This window comes from Aspergillus heteromorphus (genome assembly GCF_003184545.1).
Source record: "Aspergillus heteromorphus CBS 117.55 chromosome Unknown BO70scaffold_13, whole genome shotgun sequence".
NCBI lineage: Eukaryota > Fungi > Ascomycota > Eurotiomycetes > Eurotiales > Aspergillaceae > Aspergillus > Aspergillus heteromorphus.
In genome coordinates this window covers 412958-431692 of record NW_020290418.1, presented here as the reverse complement: position 1 = coordinate 431692, position 18735 = coordinate 412958, and the positions used below count along the sequence as shown (strand labels likewise).

General features: G+C 54.0%; 9 protein-coding genes across 9 annotated transcripts; 7 read left to right on the top strand and 2 right to left on the bottom strand.

The window, feature by feature from the left end:
- Window positions 1–476: 476 nt before the first annotated feature.
- On the top strand, window positions 477–1747 carry BO70DRAFT_362348 (TIM-barrel enzyme family protein; the record flags this gene model as incomplete). Its single annotated transcript, XM_025543274.1, has 3 exons — window positions 477–596; window positions 666–811; window positions 958–1747. Coding segments are annotated over exons 1-3 (832 nt in total), but the record flags the coding sequence as incomplete, so codon positions are not given.
- Window positions 1748–1810: 63 nt separating this feature from the next.
- On the top strand, window positions 1811–2993 carry BO70DRAFT_362347 (SDR family NAD(P)-dependent oxidoreductase). Its single transcript, XM_025543273.1, has 2 exons — window positions 1811–1913; window positions 1976–2993. Exons 1-2 carry the CDS (start codon window positions 1862–1864, stop codon window positions 2818–2820), a joined length of 897 nt encoding a protein of 298 aa, XP_025399181.1. The 5' UTR covers window positions 1811–1861; the 3' UTR covers window positions 2821–2993.
- Window positions 2994–4909: 1916 nt separating this feature from the next.
- On the top strand, window positions 4910–6925 carry BO70DRAFT_396700 (Zn(II)2Cys6 transcription factor; the record flags this gene model as incomplete). Its single annotated transcript, XM_025546638.1, has 5 exons — window positions 4910–4981; window positions 5032–5132; window positions 5179–5872; window positions 5917–6626; window positions 6679–6925. The coding sequence occupies 5 exons, from the start codon at window positions 4910–4912 to the stop codon at window positions 6923–6925; spliced, it is 1824 nt and encodes a 607-aa protein (XP_025399180.1).
- Window positions 6926–7038: 113 nt separating this feature from the next.
- On the top strand, window positions 7039–7697 carry BO70DRAFT_41995 (uncharacterized protein). The gene has a single exon (XM_025547502.1). The coding sequence runs from the start codon at window positions 7138–7140 to the stop codon at window positions 7630–7632; it is 495 nt and encodes a 164-aa protein (XP_025399179.1). The 5' UTR covers window positions 7039–7137; the 3' UTR covers window positions 7633–7697.
- Window positions 7698–10202: 2505 nt separating this feature from the next.
- On the top strand, window positions 10203–11042 carry BO70DRAFT_362346 (uncharacterized protein; the record flags this gene model as incomplete). The annotated part of the gene is made up of 2 exons (XM_025543272.1): window positions 10203–10474; window positions 10575–11042. Coding segments are annotated over exons 1-2 (578 nt in total), but the record flags the coding sequence as incomplete, so codon positions are not given.
- A 426-nt stretch (window positions 11043–11468) lies between these two features.
- BO70DRAFT_362345 (uncharacterized protein) lies at window positions 11469–12812 on the top strand. The gene is made up of 2 exons (XM_025543271.1): window positions 11469–12161; window positions 12326–12812. Exons 1-2 carry the CDS (start codon window positions 11865–11867, stop codon window positions 12485–12487), a joined length of 459 nt encoding a protein of 152 aa, XP_025399177.1. The 5' UTR covers window positions 11469–11864; the 3' UTR covers window positions 12488–12812.
- BO70DRAFT_362344 (DEAD/DEAH box RNA helicase) lies at window positions 12613–16693 on the bottom strand. Its single transcript, XM_025543270.1, has 5 exons — window positions 16380–16693; window positions 16011–16316; window positions 15525–15954; window positions 13064–15466; window positions 12613–13014 (listed from the first exon to the last, which is right to left on the bottom strand). The coding sequence occupies exons 1-5, from the start codon at window positions 16521–16523 to the stop codon at window positions 12740–12742; spliced, it is 3558 nt and encodes a 1185-aa protein (XP_025399176.1). The 5' UTR covers window positions 16524–16693; the 3' UTR covers window positions 12613–12739.
- On the bottom strand, window positions 16572–16905 carry BO70DRAFT_41974 (uncharacterized protein). The gene has a single exon (XM_025547496.1). The coding sequence runs from the start codon at window positions 16808–16810 to the stop codon at window positions 16604–16606; it is 207 nt and encodes a 68-aa protein (XP_025399175.1). The 5' UTR covers window positions 16811–16905; the 3' UTR covers window positions 16572–16603.
- BO70DRAFT_362343 (uncharacterized protein) lies at window positions 16881–18394 on the top strand. Its single transcript, XM_025543269.1, has 3 exons — window positions 16881–17595; window positions 17653–17955; window positions 18026–18394. The coding sequence occupies exons 1-3, from the start codon at window positions 17002–17004 to the stop codon at window positions 18113–18115; spliced, it is 987 nt and encodes a 328-aa protein (XP_025399174.1). The 5' UTR covers window positions 16881–17001; the 3' UTR covers window positions 18116–18394.
- Window positions 18395–18735: the final 341 nt, after the last annotated feature.

Below are 18735 nucleotides of genomic sequence, written 5' to 3'. Positions count from 1 at the left end.
TTAAATTAGACCCAGCACAGCTGAAAATCACTCATTATTATGATGGGTGCTGGAATGTTTGCTGCCTGCGGGGTTGCTGGTTGTCGATTTAGGGTTATGTTACATGCGTCGGGGCAGTGTGTCGGCATGGTGTTGTGTAGCTGGTTATTAACAAGGATATTATCATCCTAGAAAAAAAGAGAAAGAGAGCTTCTGCAGCCGGAGAAAGACTTCCGAGAAAGGGCTTTGTCGTATGGACCAAACTGGCTTGTGCGAACTACTGCCCACTACTGTAAAGTACCATTATCCATTATTGTGGCTCCACTTGATGAACTGTCCGTCCGCCGCCCCTCTTCCCGGCCGAATCCCACCACCACCACTATAGTCTACGACCTTACATCATCGCTGTCCGGCCATATTTACAGTACCGGTGATCCCGGCCATCACCTACTTACTTCCTCAAGTTTCAACATTTCCTCTCCTATTTCCCCCCTCGATACTCCCTCTACTATTCCATACTACATCCAACATGCCCCGCCCAACATCCCGAGAGGAAGTCCTCGCGCGTCTCCGCCAAACCATCGCCGATGGCTCCGTCATCATCGGCGCCGGCGCCGGTACGTCCAGTCCACTCCACTAGACCTGCATAGTAAAACAGATAGCCAGCAACTGACATCGACAAACAGGCATCGGGCTCTCCGCCAAATTCATCGAGAAGGGCGGCGCCGACCTGATCCTGGTGTACAACTCGGGCCGGTTCCGCATGGCCGGCCGCGGTTCACTGGCGGGCATGATGCCGTACTCGGATGCGAATGCGGTTGTGGTTGAAATGGTATCTATCCATCTCCCTCTTACCCCTCAATTCCAGCCTAGCCCCCTTTGCACATACTCATACACATACACATACACAAACATACACCCCTCATAGTTTAACCCCCCCCCCCCCTCACATGCAAGCCATAAACTTACCATAAACAGGCCAGCGAAGTCCTCCCGATCATCCAAAACACGCCCGTCCTGGCGGGCGTCTGCGGGACGGACCCATTCCGCAACATGCGCGAATTCCTCACCCAGCTGCGCAGCATCGGGTTCATCGGGGTGCAAAACTTCCCAACCGTGGGCCTGGTGGACGGCAACTTCCGCGCCAACCTCGAGGAGACGGGGATGGGGTACGAGCGCGAGGTGGAGATGATCCGGCTGGCGCGGGAGATGGATCTAGTGACGACGCCGTACGTGTTCAACGTGGACGAAGGCGAGCGGATGGCGCGCGCGGGCGCAGACGTGATTGTCGTGCATGTCGGGCTGACGACCTCCGGCACCATCGGCGCGCACACGGCCCTGTCGCTGGATGACTGCGTGCCCCTGATTCAGAGTATCCGGGATGCGGTCGTCAAGATTAATCCCGAGGTTATTGTGCTCTGCCACGGCGGGCCGTTGGCGGGGCCGCAGGATGCGGGGTATGTGTTGAAGAGGACCAAGGGGGTGCATGGCTTCTTTGGCGCGAGTAGTATGGAGCGCTTGCCCGTTGAGGTGGCCATTGAGGAGAATGCGAGGGCGTTTAAGGAGTTGAAGGTGAATTGAGTTGTTTATGAGAACGAGTGCGCCGGTTGCTTTCGATTAGGTCGAATTGTATGTACATCATGGTTGCGTGCCGCCGGAGACCCGAACGGGCAATTTCCCGGTCGGAAGATCTCCAGCAGACTGAGAGGACCAAATAATTATTACCCTCTGTAGTGGAGAGTCCCATTTAACCGAGTGATGTCAGTAAGTATAACTAACCGACGTAGCAACTTGTATATATACACAGTAGTACCTACACCCCTCCCCCTTATCCCACACAACCACTCTCTGCAACAAACACCCACTACCACCACCCACCACCATGTCGCGTCCCCTTGAAGGCAAACTCGCCATCATCACCGGCGGCTCCCGAGGTCCCCCACCCTCAGTACCTGATATCAATAGACCACCACCACCACTGCTAACACCCCCCCAGGAATCGGCGAAGCGATCGCCCACAACCTCGCCAGCAAAGGCTGCTCTCTCCTCCTAAACTACACGTCCAGCAGCTCGGGCCCACGAATGGAATCCCTGTGCAGCACGCTCTCCAGCACACACTCAATCACCTGCGTCCCCATCCAAGCGGACCTCTCCGACCCCGTGCCCGCCGTGACTACGATCCTCGACGCGGCCAAAACGCACTTCACCTCGCCCACAACCAACACCCTCACCATCGACATCCTCATCAACAACGCCGGCGTCAGCGCCGACCGCCTCCTCAACGACCCCGCCCGAGGCCCCATCGACCCCGCCCTCTTCAACTGGCACTACACAATCAACGTCCTGGCGCCCCTCCTCCTCACGCAATCCATCGCCCCGCACCTCCCCACCTCCCCGCCGCACGCCGGCCGCATCGTCAACATCTCCTCCGTCTCCTCCTCGCTCGGCTTCGAAGGCCAGTCCATCTACGGCGGCACCAAAGCCGCCATCGAAGCCATGACCCGCACCTGGTCCCGCGAGCTTGCCGACGTCGCCACCGTCAACGCCGTCAACCCCGGCCCCGTCATCGGGGACATGTATTTCAAGACCGGCGAGGGGTTCTGGAACCAGATCCAGGGGTTTCAGGATAACACGCCGTTGAGCAAGATGCTGGACGGGGATGCGCAGTTGGAGGCGTTGACCGAGGAGCAGAAGGGCTTGATTCAGGAGAAGATGGGGGGTAGGAGGCCGGCGTTTACCGGGGAGGTGGCCGGCGTGGTCGCCATGTTGTGCACCGAGGATGCGAAGTGGTGTACTGGGAGTGTGGTTTGTGCGAATGGCGGGTTTAGGTTTGGGCCGTAGGGGACTCGGTTCTGGGACTTGAATATAAGGCTGTTTTTTTATTTCTCGAGTTCTATTGATTGCTTACATACGCGATGATATTGTTGTAAATGACGCAATGCAATAGACTTCTAGGAAAAGAAAAATCATCTCGTTAGATACATTATCATGAGTCCCAATATGATGAGTGAAAATCATGTTCGAAGTTGTCCAGACGTAAATGCTGTTTTTTGAGACGTCGCCTGCTGGAGGTTATACTACGGACTGATCACCCACCAAGGGGACCATTATCCAGCCGAAGCACATTCTGTGCTAGTATGCAGCTGATGTTCTTGATGGGGCATCAGAGAAGCCATTTTAGGTTGTAGTAACAACGGAAGGACCCCCAGAAAGAACGCGTGAGATGATTTCTTGGAAATCCCCAAGGATGATATTCAACCCTTCTGCTGATAGATATTGACTGTCCACGGGATAAAGCACTGCAAGTATTGAAGGTGGCGGCGCACGTAGATCGTGGAGATGATATCGATGATAATATTTAACAACAGTTCCATGAGCGATCGAGTCAACGACCTATTCTTCGTCCATCTCAACAACCAATTCATCTTTCTGGTGATAACTCGATACCCTGAGCTTGATGAAGCAATAAGCTTCGGGGTTGGTCACTGATGGTGAATTTTCAGCGTCAATGATAAATCCCGTGGCCATGATCGCAATCTGATTCATTCTTGGTGATGCGAAACGCCGCGCGAGGCGACGAGCTATGGTATGAACTATTACCCGAGGTGGTGGTGTGCGGCACAATGTTGCGGCAATGCCAGCAACAGTTAAACACCAAAACTTGGGATTGCGAGGCTTGAGTTAGCTTTGGTGGTCATTGTACTGATCTCTCATCTTTCATATATATAAGTCAGTAATCCCCAGCAGGGTATATCAGTGCCCTCGAGACTGGGGTTTATGACGAAGAAATATCGTCTCGTTGTTAGTGGATAGATATACGTATTTCATCTCCAAGTCTCGCATGTACATTGCCATCTTTCCTATACGTCTGTTGGCTTTATGGCGATAAACATCCATATTTCTTCTCCAAATCATGCATGTGTATCGCTAGTATTTGTTGTTATGTGGTTGTTGTGGGTGCTGTTGAATAGGGTGCTTGAATTCCATATCACTAATGAGTACAGTTATTTACTGCATGAGAGACTTTAATATGATGAGTGGACTGCTTCGAGACATGAGAATAATTCTCAATATCTTGAGGTTGGTAGTTGGGGCAAATCAAGAGGAAGAATTTCAGTCGTCGATTCGCGGCTGAGACAGATATTTATGGTCTTTGCTTGGATCGAATTGACTGTAGTGACTGCTATCGACGGTACTACACCTTCTGGCTGATATGGACGGTGATTGGACCAATTGGGATATGGATTATATCATTATGTGTAATTATTCACTTTAGCCTTTTTGAGGTTTCCATGCAGATGACATTGAAATGTGTGTCAGCAGAATCGAACACCTAGTTAATTCATATTTAATGTAAGAATTGCAATGGCTGTGAAATAGCATGTTCAATGCTGTCTGCAAAATATCTCCTCTGGATTCTTTGGAGGAATTATCGAGCTTAGACATCTTAACAGGCTGGAGCTTCACCCTCTTATAGTCTTGCGGGATTGGCTGTGGCCTGAACACGGCTAGTGGGCCCGGCAGATCATCGCGGGATTGGAGTTGCCCTTCGGCCAAGCGTAGGGTCCAGGGCATCTAGTGACTGACCATCTTCAAAAGTCATGTGATCAGCCCTGTGTACTGACAGTATATATCATAGATGCATGTCTAGGAGGTAAACTGCCGGACTCAAGTTTCAGACCGTCGATGGGCTCTGAAGCAGTCGGGTTAGGGTTATATCCCCCTGCAGTAAGTGGGGCGGCTTGCGTGGTTGCGTTGCTGTATGACTAATCAGGAGACCCTTAGGCAGCCTCCATTTCAATTTCTCCAAATATCCTACACAAGCTCTTGGACACTTGGACACTTGGACTATTAACTCCTAGACTCGCTAGACCCCGGGCACAGCCAATGCACGCCGCCAATTGCCACCCTTACAATGTCCCAGTCCAGCATGGAAGATGTAGTCACCACCGCCCGAGGCGGAAGGGCCCGCAGCGCCTGCGATCTCTGCCGGTATAGAAAGGTACGCGCCGTCTTGCCGTCGGCCTTCGCGAGTCACTGACCTCGATTTAGATTCGCTGTGATGGGGAAAAGCCCGCATGTGAAAACTGCCGTTTTTCTGGCGTGACCTGCACCTTTACATTCACTGGGCAGCCGCGGAAGACCATCAGAGAGTATGCCTCCCAGTCCCGACTTGAATCATAGCTGACCAACCCACAGGCAACTGTTCGAGGCGAAGGCGCGGCTGCGCGAGTTGGAAGGCATTGTTGCAGCCCGGGATCCTCAGGCAGTGAACCAAACTGCACGTGACGGTTCGTCGTCGTCTCCGAGTCCGTCTCTCGGCGTCTGTTCGGCGTCTCCTCATCCGCACGACTCGTCGGATTTTGACACGGCCATGGAGGTCTTTCGGCAGCACCTCGAGTACTGCTGGCCAGGGGTGGCACATTCTCCTCAGAGAGCGTCCTTCTACTCCACCGTGTACCGACAGACCGGTTCCATCTTTGACCTGCAAGGCTTCCTCGCCGGGGTCACTCAATCCTACAAGTCACAGCACCCGGCCACCCGGCCTAAAGCCATCCTCCCCAAGTGGCCGACCTACCAGCTCGCCCAGCAGTGCCTCGACTTCTATTCCGCAGAGGGCCTGTACTCCATCTTCCCATGCATCGATATTACCGCGGCCCAGGGCGTCCTGAAGGAGCTTGTCGCGGAACGCCCCAACGCCGACACCCAAGCTCGCACTGCCGAGAAGGCTTGTCTCTTTGCCTTTACCGCATTCATCGCGAAGCTCCATCCTCATCTGCCCATGTTTGCCGATGCTGATCCAGATGCCTATGTGCATGCGGTTCTCACCCTTGTGCCCAGGCTAATACTCGAGCCTGCCGACGTGCGCACCCTCGAAGCACTGCTCATCCTGGTAAGTCGCCATTGCTCCGACCAGGTCTATGCTGACGCGCGCAGGCACTGTACATTGCCCCAACGGGCCAACCCAAATCCGCCCAGCTGCTACTTTCCATGGCCGTGCGAATCCTGTACAACCTCGGAGGGCATCGAAAATGCCCCCTGATCGAGAACCAACGGGCCCACAGCCATCTCCGCGCCATGTTCTGGCTCTGCTACACGATGGATAAAGAGATGTCCATCCGCACATGCTCGCCCCCTCTGATCCACGACGTCGACTGCGACATGGAATTTCCCCCGGGCCACGGCGAACCCCCCGACTCTCCGGCCCTGCAGAACCTACCGTCCCCTCCGATCATTCTGCCCTCTGATGGTCGTCTCGCCATGTTCAAGGCCAAAGTCTACTTTCTGCTCTACTCCAACCACCCCCAATCTTTCCTTGAAGCCCGTCGCCTCGAACACATCCGCCAACTCGACCAGGAGCTGAGCGAGCTGAAATCCGGCTTCCCTCTCGCCTTCCCCTCCGATGCACCGGACTCGAACTCTCCAGAACCCAACTTCCCCGAATTCAACGTCCGCGGCGTTAGCATCTACTTGGAGTACTATTACTGTCTGAGAAAACTTCACGAAGCAAGCATCACCTCCAGCATGTCTCTTCCCTGGTACCAGAATCCGCTCCCGTCGAGTCTGGAACTATACTACCAAGCCTCGCGATCCACCCTGCTGTATTACCTCCGAGCTAAAGGGCTACTCGACACCTTTAGTTTCTGGTACGTCTTCCCCGATTCCATCCTAAGAATTCTAACTGATATGATAATGTAGGATACACGCCCAATTCATCCTCTCCGCCATCCTCTCCCTCTTCTGGTATCTCATCCAGGTTCCCACCGCATCGACTTTCATGAGCGATCTCCGCATCCTGGAAGACACTAAGGAGATGTTCTCGTCCATTAACCGGAATTCGTCCGATACGAAATACTTCCCGCCTGTGTATATCATCGAGGCCTTCCTGGATCTGTTGATCTCGCTGGCCCGTCAGGCGTTGTCCAAAGCTACCGGTGCTTCGTGATATGCTGAATCTGTCAGCCCTTCCCTCGAAGACCAGAGCGGGAGTCCTCCTTTTGCCTCAGTGGTCATCCCTTGTCATATTCCTTGCGGGCTTGCATGGTACACATACCACAGGTTTGCCTTCCTGTCTCGCTCTCTCTACTGGTTTGACTAACAACACTGTTTAGCTCGACTTGCTCTCTGCATGCTACGTCTCAGACTACAGAACCGACCATGACTTTATGTACAAGTCAGATCTACCTCAGGACGAACAGAAGTCGATTCCGACCTTGTCCATCATACCTCCTTTACCTAGAGGAAGTCCATTATTCATGGCATATGCACCGACAAGACCCTCCGACCATAACCCACCATTTATCGGTCAATAGTATCACTAGTAACCCGATCACCATCTCCACCTACAACCCGTGTACCCGACATCCATCTTATCATCGTTATCTCGGATCCTGCGGGAGCCGCAAGACAGCGAAGCGCCTATTTCCACTGAATTGGCTTCCACTACTACGTTCGTGGACCGAGATATCGGTAGGAAGCACGATCGCAGACTTCATACTAGAATTGAACAATCAGTTCATGCGCTGGCAGCTGACTGATGCACATGTTAATATGCTGTTCCTGAGCAAAGACATTGTTCGACCTCTGTTTGAACCATCTATCCTATACGTGAATGACATGTACGATTATCGTGTAACCAGAAGCAGACCATGAGTAGTAGAGCCTCTATCCCTCTGTCCCGGGACCATCATTCTCCGGTACGGTTAAGTAAACAAACGCCATCCTCGCCTTCCAGGGACATACTACTATCATGGTAAATAGTAGACTATATTGCTCACCATGCCACACACTCATATTCTCATTCGACCAATACCCTTCGCTTTGCAGCCAAGAACCACCCCAACAACATGCCATTCAACCCCAATCATAGTCTCCAGCTTGCCGCGTGAACGACATCCCACCGCCCACGGTGAACTTATCACTCACTCCCAGTACCGAATCGCGTGCCTCAGTGGAGGTACATGCCGCTTGAAGACGTAGAAAAACTCGAGTGCTACCGCTCCGGATGCTATCACCCCATAGTCATCAGAGACCGCCTTCATGACCGGTATGACGTGGTGCATAAACTGGGGTTCGGTACGTACTCGACAACCTAGCTGGCCAGAGACCGAGAGATGAAGAAATACGTGGCTGTCAAGGTTGCCACCGCGGACGGAGAAAGAGAAGGAGAAAGAGAGCAGCATGAGAGCAGGATCCTGAGGTCCCTGGCGCTGGCAGGATTACCTCCAGTCCTACCGCAGGTATCGGACGAGTGCTGTCTAGATGGACCCCCAAGGGGACACACAGATGGCGTGTTCGGGAATCGGAATCGGAATCAGGGGCCTGCGATGATGAATCTCTCCCAGGCAAGGCAAAGGATGCATCCTACTCCAGACTCTTCCGGTGGCCAAAGCCATCGCGGCTCGGTTTGTGCAGGCCGTTGCCTTTCTGCATCTGCATGATTGAGGGATCGTACACGGTGGTATGCACATATGTACATATCTTATCTCACGGCTAATCTCGCCTTCCTTCCTGATAATTCTCCCAGACCTCCTCCACGCGGGAAACATAATGCTCCGCCTACCAAGCAGCATAGAAAATCTCTTCCCCCTTCCCCCCCCCAACACGCAATCCTACCCTACCCATCTGGCTTGGAAAAGAAATCGAGCGAGCAGCTCCTGCTCTCTGAATCTCAATTCCTCCTAGCCGACTTCTGCTCGTTATTCACACCATGAACCACCCCCCGCCCATCGCACCTACTCCAACCCCCCACCCAATCCTCGCTCCCCCGAAAGTCCATTTCCTTCCGCAACATCAACGCCCGCTCATCCTCCCCTTCGACTTTCGACATCTGGTCGATGGTGTGAAAGGCTTACGGCTACAGCTAGGGAGGTGTTGCGGTCGGAGTGCATGAAGCATGAGTAGATGGGAGATGGGTGGGGTATGCGAATGTTAGCAACATAGACGATGATGGCGCAAGACGTCGATGGTGGGAAGAGAGCGACGAGAGCGACGAGAAATCCGGGAGATGGGGCGCGCGAGGAGAGAGGGGGGGGGGGGGGTTTATAGGAAACGGGAACAAGGCGCCTCAGGCACGACGCAGACGGGTGCCTTCTCAATCCGTCAAGGTCGTGGACAGCGATGGCGGGGTCAACGATGCGTTGCCAGATCCAGTCCCCGACCTGAAGGAAACGCCCTTGTCTGATCGCTCTTCACTTGTCCGAGCTCGTCCGAGAGACATTTTCGCTTCGAGATGTGGAAGCACTCTGTGTGGTATAATGATCACCATCCTTGGAGAGGGACTAACGTCCTTAGTAGTAGGCTGAACCCACACATACAAACTGCCATCTGCGGGGGGTAGATCACTTCGCCGCAGGCAATTATAAACTCGTAACAGCATCCTTGACTTATTCTAGAGCTCGCTCGGGAGCTCGTTTATACGAAGGCGAGACGTACTGATTTCGAATACAGCCTCTTCGTCGTCGAAGGGTTCTGGGAAACTTTCCGCAGTCGTACAAACTCACTCAAGAGTTTTTGCGTAGAGGATATGCGATTATTGTCAAGCGTCAAGAAGCTCTGAAGAAGCAGTGTACCGTACAGGGTAGGATATTGTTAGTATGGAATTTCTCGTCAAGATAGTAGTACTTCAAAGCTTCGCGTTTATGGACCTTGGGTTGCATTTCTCTGAGCACCAGGGTTTGAATTCTCCTGAGTAGCTGATTCAAGCAGGCATGATTCATTGCTTCGTGTTAACTCTAGTTCTCGAGCGGGCTATATCATCACTGGAAAGCATGTTGATTTTATTGCTCGGCGGAGGTGTATGTCGACCTCGGTCGGTGGAATCATGGGATTTTGTGGTTGAGAAGTTTCTTGATACATGTCATCCTTTGCCTTATAGTTTGAGCTTATTGATTGATGTCTGAAAATAACTTAGACATTGTATAAGACAGGTTGCTGCTGTGGGTGGCTCTTAGGGTTGCTTGCATAGCCTCGGAATCCAAGCAATCGTGCTGAAGATATGTAAAAATTTTAGAATTCGAAGAAAATAAAACAAGCAAGCAGATCAGCTAAATTCCACTGATACACTGCGTAGACAATCAAGTAGCCAACAATAACACTCTACTGAACATGAATGGCTTATCCACTACGCATAGCATAACTAACTATATAGTTATACACCTTAGTCAGCAGCATCCCCAACCGATCACCTCCGACGTCATCTCCATCCCTCCTGCAACCGACAACATCCATCATCAATTCCATCAAAATGTCGCTCCGTGCTCCCCTCCGCCGAGGATTGCAATTCTCCCGTGCCCTTGCTTCACGGCCATCTCCCACTCTCATCCCAATCCGCTCTTTAGCCCACATCCGACCCAGACTCTCCGCCTCCGCCTCCATCCTCCGAACAACACTCCCCTCCTCCCCCCAAACTACCATCTCAACCCACAGACCCTACAGTACCGGTGCCAGCACCGGGAAATCCCCCGGCGACCTTATCGTCGAAGAACTCCAGGAACTGTACGCCCCTCTCCTATGATACCCCCCAATCAATTCCCAATTCCCAATTCCCAATTCCCAATTCCCAACCCCAATACTGAACCCCACTAATCAAACACAGCTACGAAATCGCAAAGGACGAATTCGAAATCGCGACCGAAAGCACCGACTCATCAACCATCTACGCGGCCTCAGACCGTGAATCGGCGCGCGACGCCCTCGATGAGCTGGTCGCCGCGTACACGGTGTACACACGCGATGGGACGTTCCTGGCGCAGATGCAACAGGCCCAGGGAAAGACGCAGGCCGATGTGAGTGTTGATACGGGGATGAATCCGGCGGAGGTGGAGGAGGCGGTGCGCGAGGAGGTGCGGAAGAGGGTCGGTAGACGGGTGAGGGAGTTGGTGGCCGCCGTGGAGGGGTTGGAGGAGAGGGCGAAGGAGAGTGATTGATTGATTTTATTTGATGGAGTAAAAAGAGGGGAAATGTGGGGGGGGTGTATATTAGATGGTATCTACTAGGGATATAGGTAGGTGGTGGCTGGGTAGGAGGATGTGCAGGTTGGTTTGGTAGGTAGGTAATGAGAGGGATTGATTAACTGTATTGTTTTTGTTTTTGTTCTTGTTTTTGATCTACAGATGCGCCATTCTGCTCGTAATCATCCTATACATCTTGCGTATCCCTCTGTCCCATTGACACTTTTGATTTTGGTAGTTGTATATCTCACATACTACTTACATTTATCCTGAAAGAAAGTATGATGTCACACAACTGCCCGCGAACCATGCCGCCAAAACAGCCAACTCAGAAGACAACTCAGTAAATCCTCCTGGGATACCTATAACCTTCAGTCTAAAAATTGTCAATCCAAACTATCTATAAATATACAGTACAGTTGTATATTTATAGATAGCGTGGCCGCCCACGTGCCGGCCAGTCGGGAAGGACTCCGGGGTCAATGACTGCTGGCCCCTCCCTCCCGCCCTCACTCCGTTAACTAACTACGCCATCGCTGCCTACTTAGATAAGTCGACCAGCTAGTTACTAGCTACTCTCCAACTTCAACTCCAACTCCCAACTCCGCGACAGACACTACTATTCAACCATCTTACCATCCCACCACAAGGCACAATACCACACACCACACCAATCATTTAGCTCAGCTCCAACTCCCCCTCAGCTCAAATCAACTCGACTCCACGCACAGAATTACTCCAACCCTCCAACTCCAACCCCGCACGAACCATCCATCCTCCCTCCCTGACGAACTGACCGAACCGACCGAACCAACCGAACCAACTGAGCCTACCTACCTACCTACCTACCTACCTACCTACCTACCTACCTACTTCCCCCCCAACCAACCAAAATCCCTATACAACCTCCCTTCACCCCCAACCAAGATCAAAATGGGAAACCTCTGCTCCAAATCCAAAAACCCCCCCGAATCCGACGCCTTCTCCACCCCCGGCCGCGTCCTGGGCTCCGGCCCCAACCCCAACCCCAACTCCAACGCTCCTCGCCCGCCCCCAGCGCAGTCGTCCGCCCCGCGCGCGCCTCTCCCATCGAATACGAAATTGAATTCGGGACTTGGCTCTGGGACGGCGGGGAGGACGGTGGCGGACAGGGATACAACAAGTACGGATGGTGATGTTGGTGGTGGTGGGAAGGTAGATCCGCGGATGAATGCGGCGTTGGCGGCGCAGGTTCGTTTTTCACCCCATCCTGACGTTTTCCTCCCTTTCTCTCTTTTTGTTTTTTTCTTCTTCTAGGTGGGCTGTATATTGTTTAGAGGGGGGAGGGGGGGTTAGCATTGCCGTCTAATCCAATCTGCTGATACGAGACTAACAATGCTATGTGTACGGAGTAGAAACGCGCAGAATTAGCATCGACGGCAACCAAGGGCAAACTAGGGAGCAAGTTAGCGGCGCAGAAGGCGCAGACGCAGACGCAGACGTTGAACGAGGCGAGTCGGGATGAGATTGCCGCTAGGGATGCGGATGGCGCCGCGCAGGCGAGGGCGTGGCAGTGATTCTATCTACAGATGCTACAGATGCTATCTACCTGGCCTATCTTTGGTTGGTTTGAGGGGCCAATATGGTGGTGGGTGGCTGGGCTCAACATGGGCCCGCCCATGGCAGGGATGGAGTTTGGCGGTTATATCCTTTTACTTTTTGTGCACTTCATTATCAGCGGCCTTAATACCCTAGCACTATCTTTACAGGCGCTGCCATGCAGGTTAGGGTGGAGATATGATGCCGATATCGTACAGAATATAGGTAGTCTAGACCACGTTGTACCGTCCTCCCACGGGGGCCCTGGCGTCGCTGTCGGCCGCGGCAATGGTGCCCTCCTTCAGTAGGCGCATCAGCTCGCGCATCGCGTTCGTCACCGACAGCTCCGTCTCGCCCTCCACCAAAATATACAACTTGGGGTTCTCGCCCGGCCCAGGCTCCTTGCCCGTACCGTAGAAGCTGCCCTTGGTCGTGATCGACGTGCCCGTCGCTTCCAGGATCTTGGCCACGTTGGTGCGGTTGGTGACCGCCCATCGTGCTTTTTCTGTAGCGGTCGTTAGTACTTGAAAGAAAGGTAGACGGATCACACTTACGGGGAAAGTCGTTGATCTCCAGCGTGGCGTGGAACGCTCCCGCATCGGGCCCGCGGTTGTCGATGGGCACGCCGGATCTCATCACACCCGCTCGGCTCAGGCGCGCATGGATGTCGGCCACCGCCGAGCCCACCTTGTCCAGGGGATTCTTCGATGCGCTGTTCGGATCCTTCTCCGTCCGATGTACGGTGATCTTGCCGTCAAGGTCAATGCCCTTCGGGACGCCGGGCATTGATGTCGATGCTGTTGATTGCACCGCCGAGATGACCTTGTTGAACCGCTCTTCTGCCTGCTCGTTCTTTTCCTCCTTCTCCTCCTCCTCCTCGCCGTCGTCTCCGGTCTTGTAGGTCCGCCGTTCGCGCATTCGAGCCGCATCGCGTTCCTGGTCCAACCGCTCCAGACCCTTGCCGCCAAACCCTGACGCACTGGCCTTCTCCTTGCCTGCCTTCACCTTCTCTAAGAACGAGTCGACCATCTTCTGCACGGGCTCGGGCACCTGCTGCCCACTTTGCTTCAATGCCTTGGCGATATCAACTGAGTACCGTTCCTGGTCCTCAGTCACGAACGTCACCGCCGTACCGGTGTTACCGGCACGCCCCGTCCGGCCAGCACGATGGACGTAGTCCTCGAGATGGTTGGGTGCATCGTAGTTCACGACAAGCTTCAGCTGCTTGACGTCCAGGCCACGGGCGGCAACGGAAGTGGCGATCAGAACCGGAAAGATACCGGCCTTGAAATCCTCAATGGTGGAATCACGATCGATCTGATCCTTGCCTCCATGGATCGACATGCACGGGTAGCCTTTGCGCATCAGCTCTCGAAGGAGGTTATCCGCAGCTTCTTGACGCTCAACGAAGATCAGTGCGCGCGCATCTTCGTTCTCGTCGTTGGAGTACATGTTGCCCAGAATCTCCAGCAGCCGTACAAACTTCTGGTCGTCGTTGCGCACTTCGACAATCTGCGTGATCTCCGGCGCAACGACACTCTTGCCGCCCACCACGATCTCGATCGGCTTCGTCAGCGTCTTGCGGGCCAGCGCTTCCATGTTCCGAGGGAAGGTAGCCGAGAACAGCACCGTCTGCCGGTCGGGCCGGATGTTGGCCATGATCTTCATGACCTGAGGCTCGAAACCCATGTCGAACATGCGGTCAGCCTCGTCAAGCACAACGTAGGTGACCCTGCGCAGGTTGGTGACTCTGCCGGCATTTGCGGCCAGAAGGTCGATCATTCGTCCTGGCGTGCACACAATGATCTCTGCACCGCGCTTCAGATCCGCGATCTGGTCCTTGATCGGGGCTCCGCCATAAGCGCAAACAGCCCGGAGGTTCAAAGCTTTAAGGAATGGTTTGCAGTCCTTGTGAATCTGCGTCGCCAATTCACGAGTCGGTGTCATGATGAGACCGACCGGGCCTTCCATGTTGTCCAGCGGACGCTGGTCCCTGATGTGGCGGAACATGGGAATCAGAAAGGCAATTGTCTTACCAGATCCCGTCTTGGCCACGCCGATCACATCACGGCCAGACATGATCGCGGGGATCGCTTGGGCTTGAATTGAAGTGGTCTTCTCATAGCCCAATCTGTCGACGACATCCAAGGTCTGCACACCCAGCCCACATTGGGACCATTTCTGCACTGGCTTGGGAACGTCAACACCACGCACTTTAATGCCGTCAAGTTCCAGGCGCAAACTGGCAGCCTCCTCCTCGGACATTTGCGCCAGATCAGAAGGTTCCGTGTAGAACTTCCGCCGGAAGGGCTCATACTCCATCTTCTTATGGTCAACAGATGGGATATCCTTCTTCTTCTTGGCTTTATTGGCAATGGCGAGGAAATCATCCGCGTCACCATCGCCCACAGCCGTCATATCGACTTCGTGCTCGTCACCGAACATGGCCTCGGGCTGCTGTGCTTTTGCGCGGGAGAATTTAGCGCCGACGGCCTTCCTCGGGGGTGCAGCCTCAGCCAATCCAGACATGAACGCGTCCAGCGGGTCGATTTCCTCCTCCTCTGGAACGTCAACCTCCATTTTTTCGGATTCTTGATCTGGGGCATCGTTGACTTCGGTGTCGCCATTGGACTGGGTCTTGAGAGCCTCACTCTGCAAGCGCTCTTCTCGCCTCTCGGCAGCCGCACGTGCTGCGGCGGCATTCTCTTCCTCGTTGTCCCCATCTTGCATGTCAACGTCTTCTTCTTCTTCTTCGTCTTCTTCGGCAGGCGCCTCCGTCGATCCATTTACGTCTTTTGAATCGTCGAGTGGAGGGGTAGGTAATTTTTCCAGCTTCCTTCGGGTCGATTCCTCCTCCCCGAAACCCAATGTTTTCGTGGCAGTCGACTTCTCCGTCTCTGCGGCCTGTTTGGTACCCAGGCCAAATCGACCTACATTGCCTTTCGCCTTCAGGGAACCTACACGCAGTTAGTCTTTTGAACTTTGGAGCATAGCATTTGAAGTAGGATGACATACCCGAGGAGGTGCTTGCAGTAGTAGCAGGCTTCGGTTTCACCTGAGTAGAAACGGCCGCGGATGATTTGACAGACGGCGGGACGGCAACGTCATTTCCCAGCACCGCCGGCGCTGCTGGCGTCGCAGGAGTTGAGGAAGCACTCTTTGCAATCGCCTTCGGATCAAACTTCCCGGCATAGGTACCGGGGGTAGCATCAACGCCAGGTGTTGCAGGAGACTGGGGAGAACTGACAGCCGGTGACAAACCAGACTTCCGATCGATTTCTTCCAAGATACTTCTCGCCCCGCCCGCCGCCGCGGCTTCGCGCTGTTTGCGTTCCTTCTCGGCGGACTGTTTCTGCTTCCAAGCCTCCAATTTGGCCAGTCTTTCCGCTCTCTTTTCGTCTTCGGTCGGAGCCGAGGTTGCTGCTGGGGTTGACGGTTTCGATGTCTGTGACATGTTAAGAGAGCTCCGACACTGAAAAACAGAACCCGGCACAAGCTCACCTCTCGAGATCTGGAAGCCGAGTCTCTAGCCCGATCCCGGCTATCGTCCCGTCTAGACTTGTGCTTCAAGTCAGCAGAATCATCTGTCCGCCTCCGAGCTCTGTCGCGGGAATCATCTCGCCTGCTCCGGTAGTCCCTTTCGCGGCTTCTTCGACGGTAGTTATCGCGGTCTCGGGACCGTCGCCGATCGCGAGAGCGTTCTCTCCGACCTGGCCGATATGTGTCTTCGTCGCGCCTGTCTAGCGAGCGGTCACGTCTGCGGTAGGCATCCCGGTCCCGGTCTCGTTCGCGTTCACGATATCGCCTCTGAATGGGGTGAGAAAGGTCAGCGCAATGGAAGCGGAAAGGACTCCAAGGCATCGGGCATACCTCCGGGCTGCGGGATCTGCGGTAACTCCTGCCATCGTCTCGTCGGCTCCTCTCGTAGCGATCATCGTCTCTGCGAGTCCGTCTGGACGAGGAATACGTGCTGCCTACAGGTGATGGTGAGCGAGTATCCCCGTGGCGAGCCATTGTTGCAGTGTTACTGAGACCCAAGAAAGCTCGAGCACGTGGACAGGATACTAAAGTGAGTTTTACCCTTCCATAAAAAGTCAGAAACTGTGGTCTGCAGGCAGATGCTGCTGCTGCTGCTGCTGTGGATGTTGCTGTGGGTGCTGAGGAGTGATAGTGTCTGTCGCCCGGTCGGTCGCCGGCTGAGTTGACTGCCCGAGAGAAGGATGGATTGGATGGTGGCTCGCCTCAGGCGGCGACCGCAGTCCCGTATCCCTCACGTGATGCCACCCGATAGCGGCCCGCATCACGTGATAGCTCCATTCCCCGATTCGGCATCTCCCAAACGAGGAGGGTCGACGCGACGCCAACCCCCGGTTTCGTCACCGTCACTCACTAGCAGTGCACATCCCCAGCTAGAAGTCTACTGCTAATATCTCCTCCATCTCATCTGCGCGTCGCTCCGCATCCACCACAACTGTCCGTCATTGCTCCAGTGATGCCTTTGAACCTCGCTCGGTGCGGAGGGGGTGTCCTCCAGCACCAGCTCAACCAAGCTTTCTCTCGCCCCGTCCGCCAGGCTATCGTCCAGAGCCATGTTCGGCCTCTGTCCCTAATTACTCTCGGTCGCCTCTCGAGCTTCAATGCTCGGCCCGCACCGGTTTCCGTCGCGCTGTCTCGAGGCCCGTCCAACACCTATGCCACTGCAGCTTCCAAGCCCACCAAGGCCACCAAGGCTACCGATGCTACCAAGTCTCCCAAGTCTCCCAAGGCCACGAAGGCTCAGAAGACTTCCAAGACTCCCAAGGCTCCCAAGGATACCGACGCCCCCTCAAAAGAACGCAAGCCCAAGATGACAGTTCAAGAGAAGGAACGCAAAGACAGAGCCAAGGAAAGGGACCTAGTCGCGAAGACCAAGATAGCGACCCTTGTATCTGAGGAGCCGAAGAGACCCCTTACCGCCTACATGCTTGCTATCATAGACAAAATGAAGGAAATCAAGGCGGCACACTCGGACGCGGACCTGCCGCAGACGGAGATATTCCGCCTGGCCACTGAAGCTGCTAAGACAATTAGTGCCGAAGAGAAGGAGGTTCGTTCTATCTTTGTTGGCCTAAATTGAATATTGCGACTAATCCTTTTCTAAAAGAAATACACGTCCACCTGGGAAGCGAGTAAGGAAGCCTATCCGGGGGTATATCGGAAATGGGTCGAGTCATACACCCCCATCGAGATCAAGCAGGCCAACCTGGCTCGAAAGCAACTGGCCCGGCTCAGGAACAAGAAGCCTCGTTACATCCAGGATGATCGCTTGGTCAAACGCCCAAAGGCCTCCTACATTCTTTACGCAGAGGAACGTCTGAGCTCAAGTGATCTCCATGATTTACCCGTTCCCGAACGTAGTAAACACGTTGGAGCGGAGTGGAACAACATGACGAAAGCACAGAAAGAGGTACTTTCAGCTCCTCTCCCCCAGAAGATGCTGTTATATTTGAAACCACAGACACTAATTTAACGAACAGCCATACGTTGTCCGAGCTGCAGAGGACGCCGAGCGCTACAAGCGGGAATACCTGGCGGCTTACGGCATTCCTGTCCCTGAATCGAAATGAGCACATGTAGCATGGCTGTCAGGAAACGCGGGAGTCTGGATTTGTTCTGTTACTGGGCGGCTAATGGTGTTTCAAGATGACGCTGGGGCGCGTGGTCGGAGCAATGGGTTCTTTACTGTGCACTCGATCTTGGGCTGGCTGTCTTTCCTGTCTCTTGTTCCGTGTACCCTCCATTTGCGATTCTGGCCTCTGGTGGAGGACGTGTACTCTATCAAGTATCAATAACCATGCAATTTACAGCAATTGGCTGTCACAGACCAGCGGGATCTGCGGCTCGGTAAAAGGTAAAAAGCCTCATCGTATCACCATGGTGACGTATCCAAACGATCTTCTCGACCACCCAAGAATCCAGACGCAATTGAGATATTTTTTTTCTGAACATGGTTTGAGAGCGATCTGGCCGCCCTGCATCCTCATGCGCTGTCGGGGATCATTCGATCTAGACCGGCGCCATCTTGAACGCGAGGACCGGTGAGGGCTGTACCCCTGTCAAACATGTCGGAGTATTAGATCACATCCTGGTTGTACTGTAGGGAGGGGTAGTGGTGGTGACAGTGGGAGTAGTTGATGCAGGATATCCGGCGGATGCAGGCACACAGGCGCATATCTGGATGTTGGGC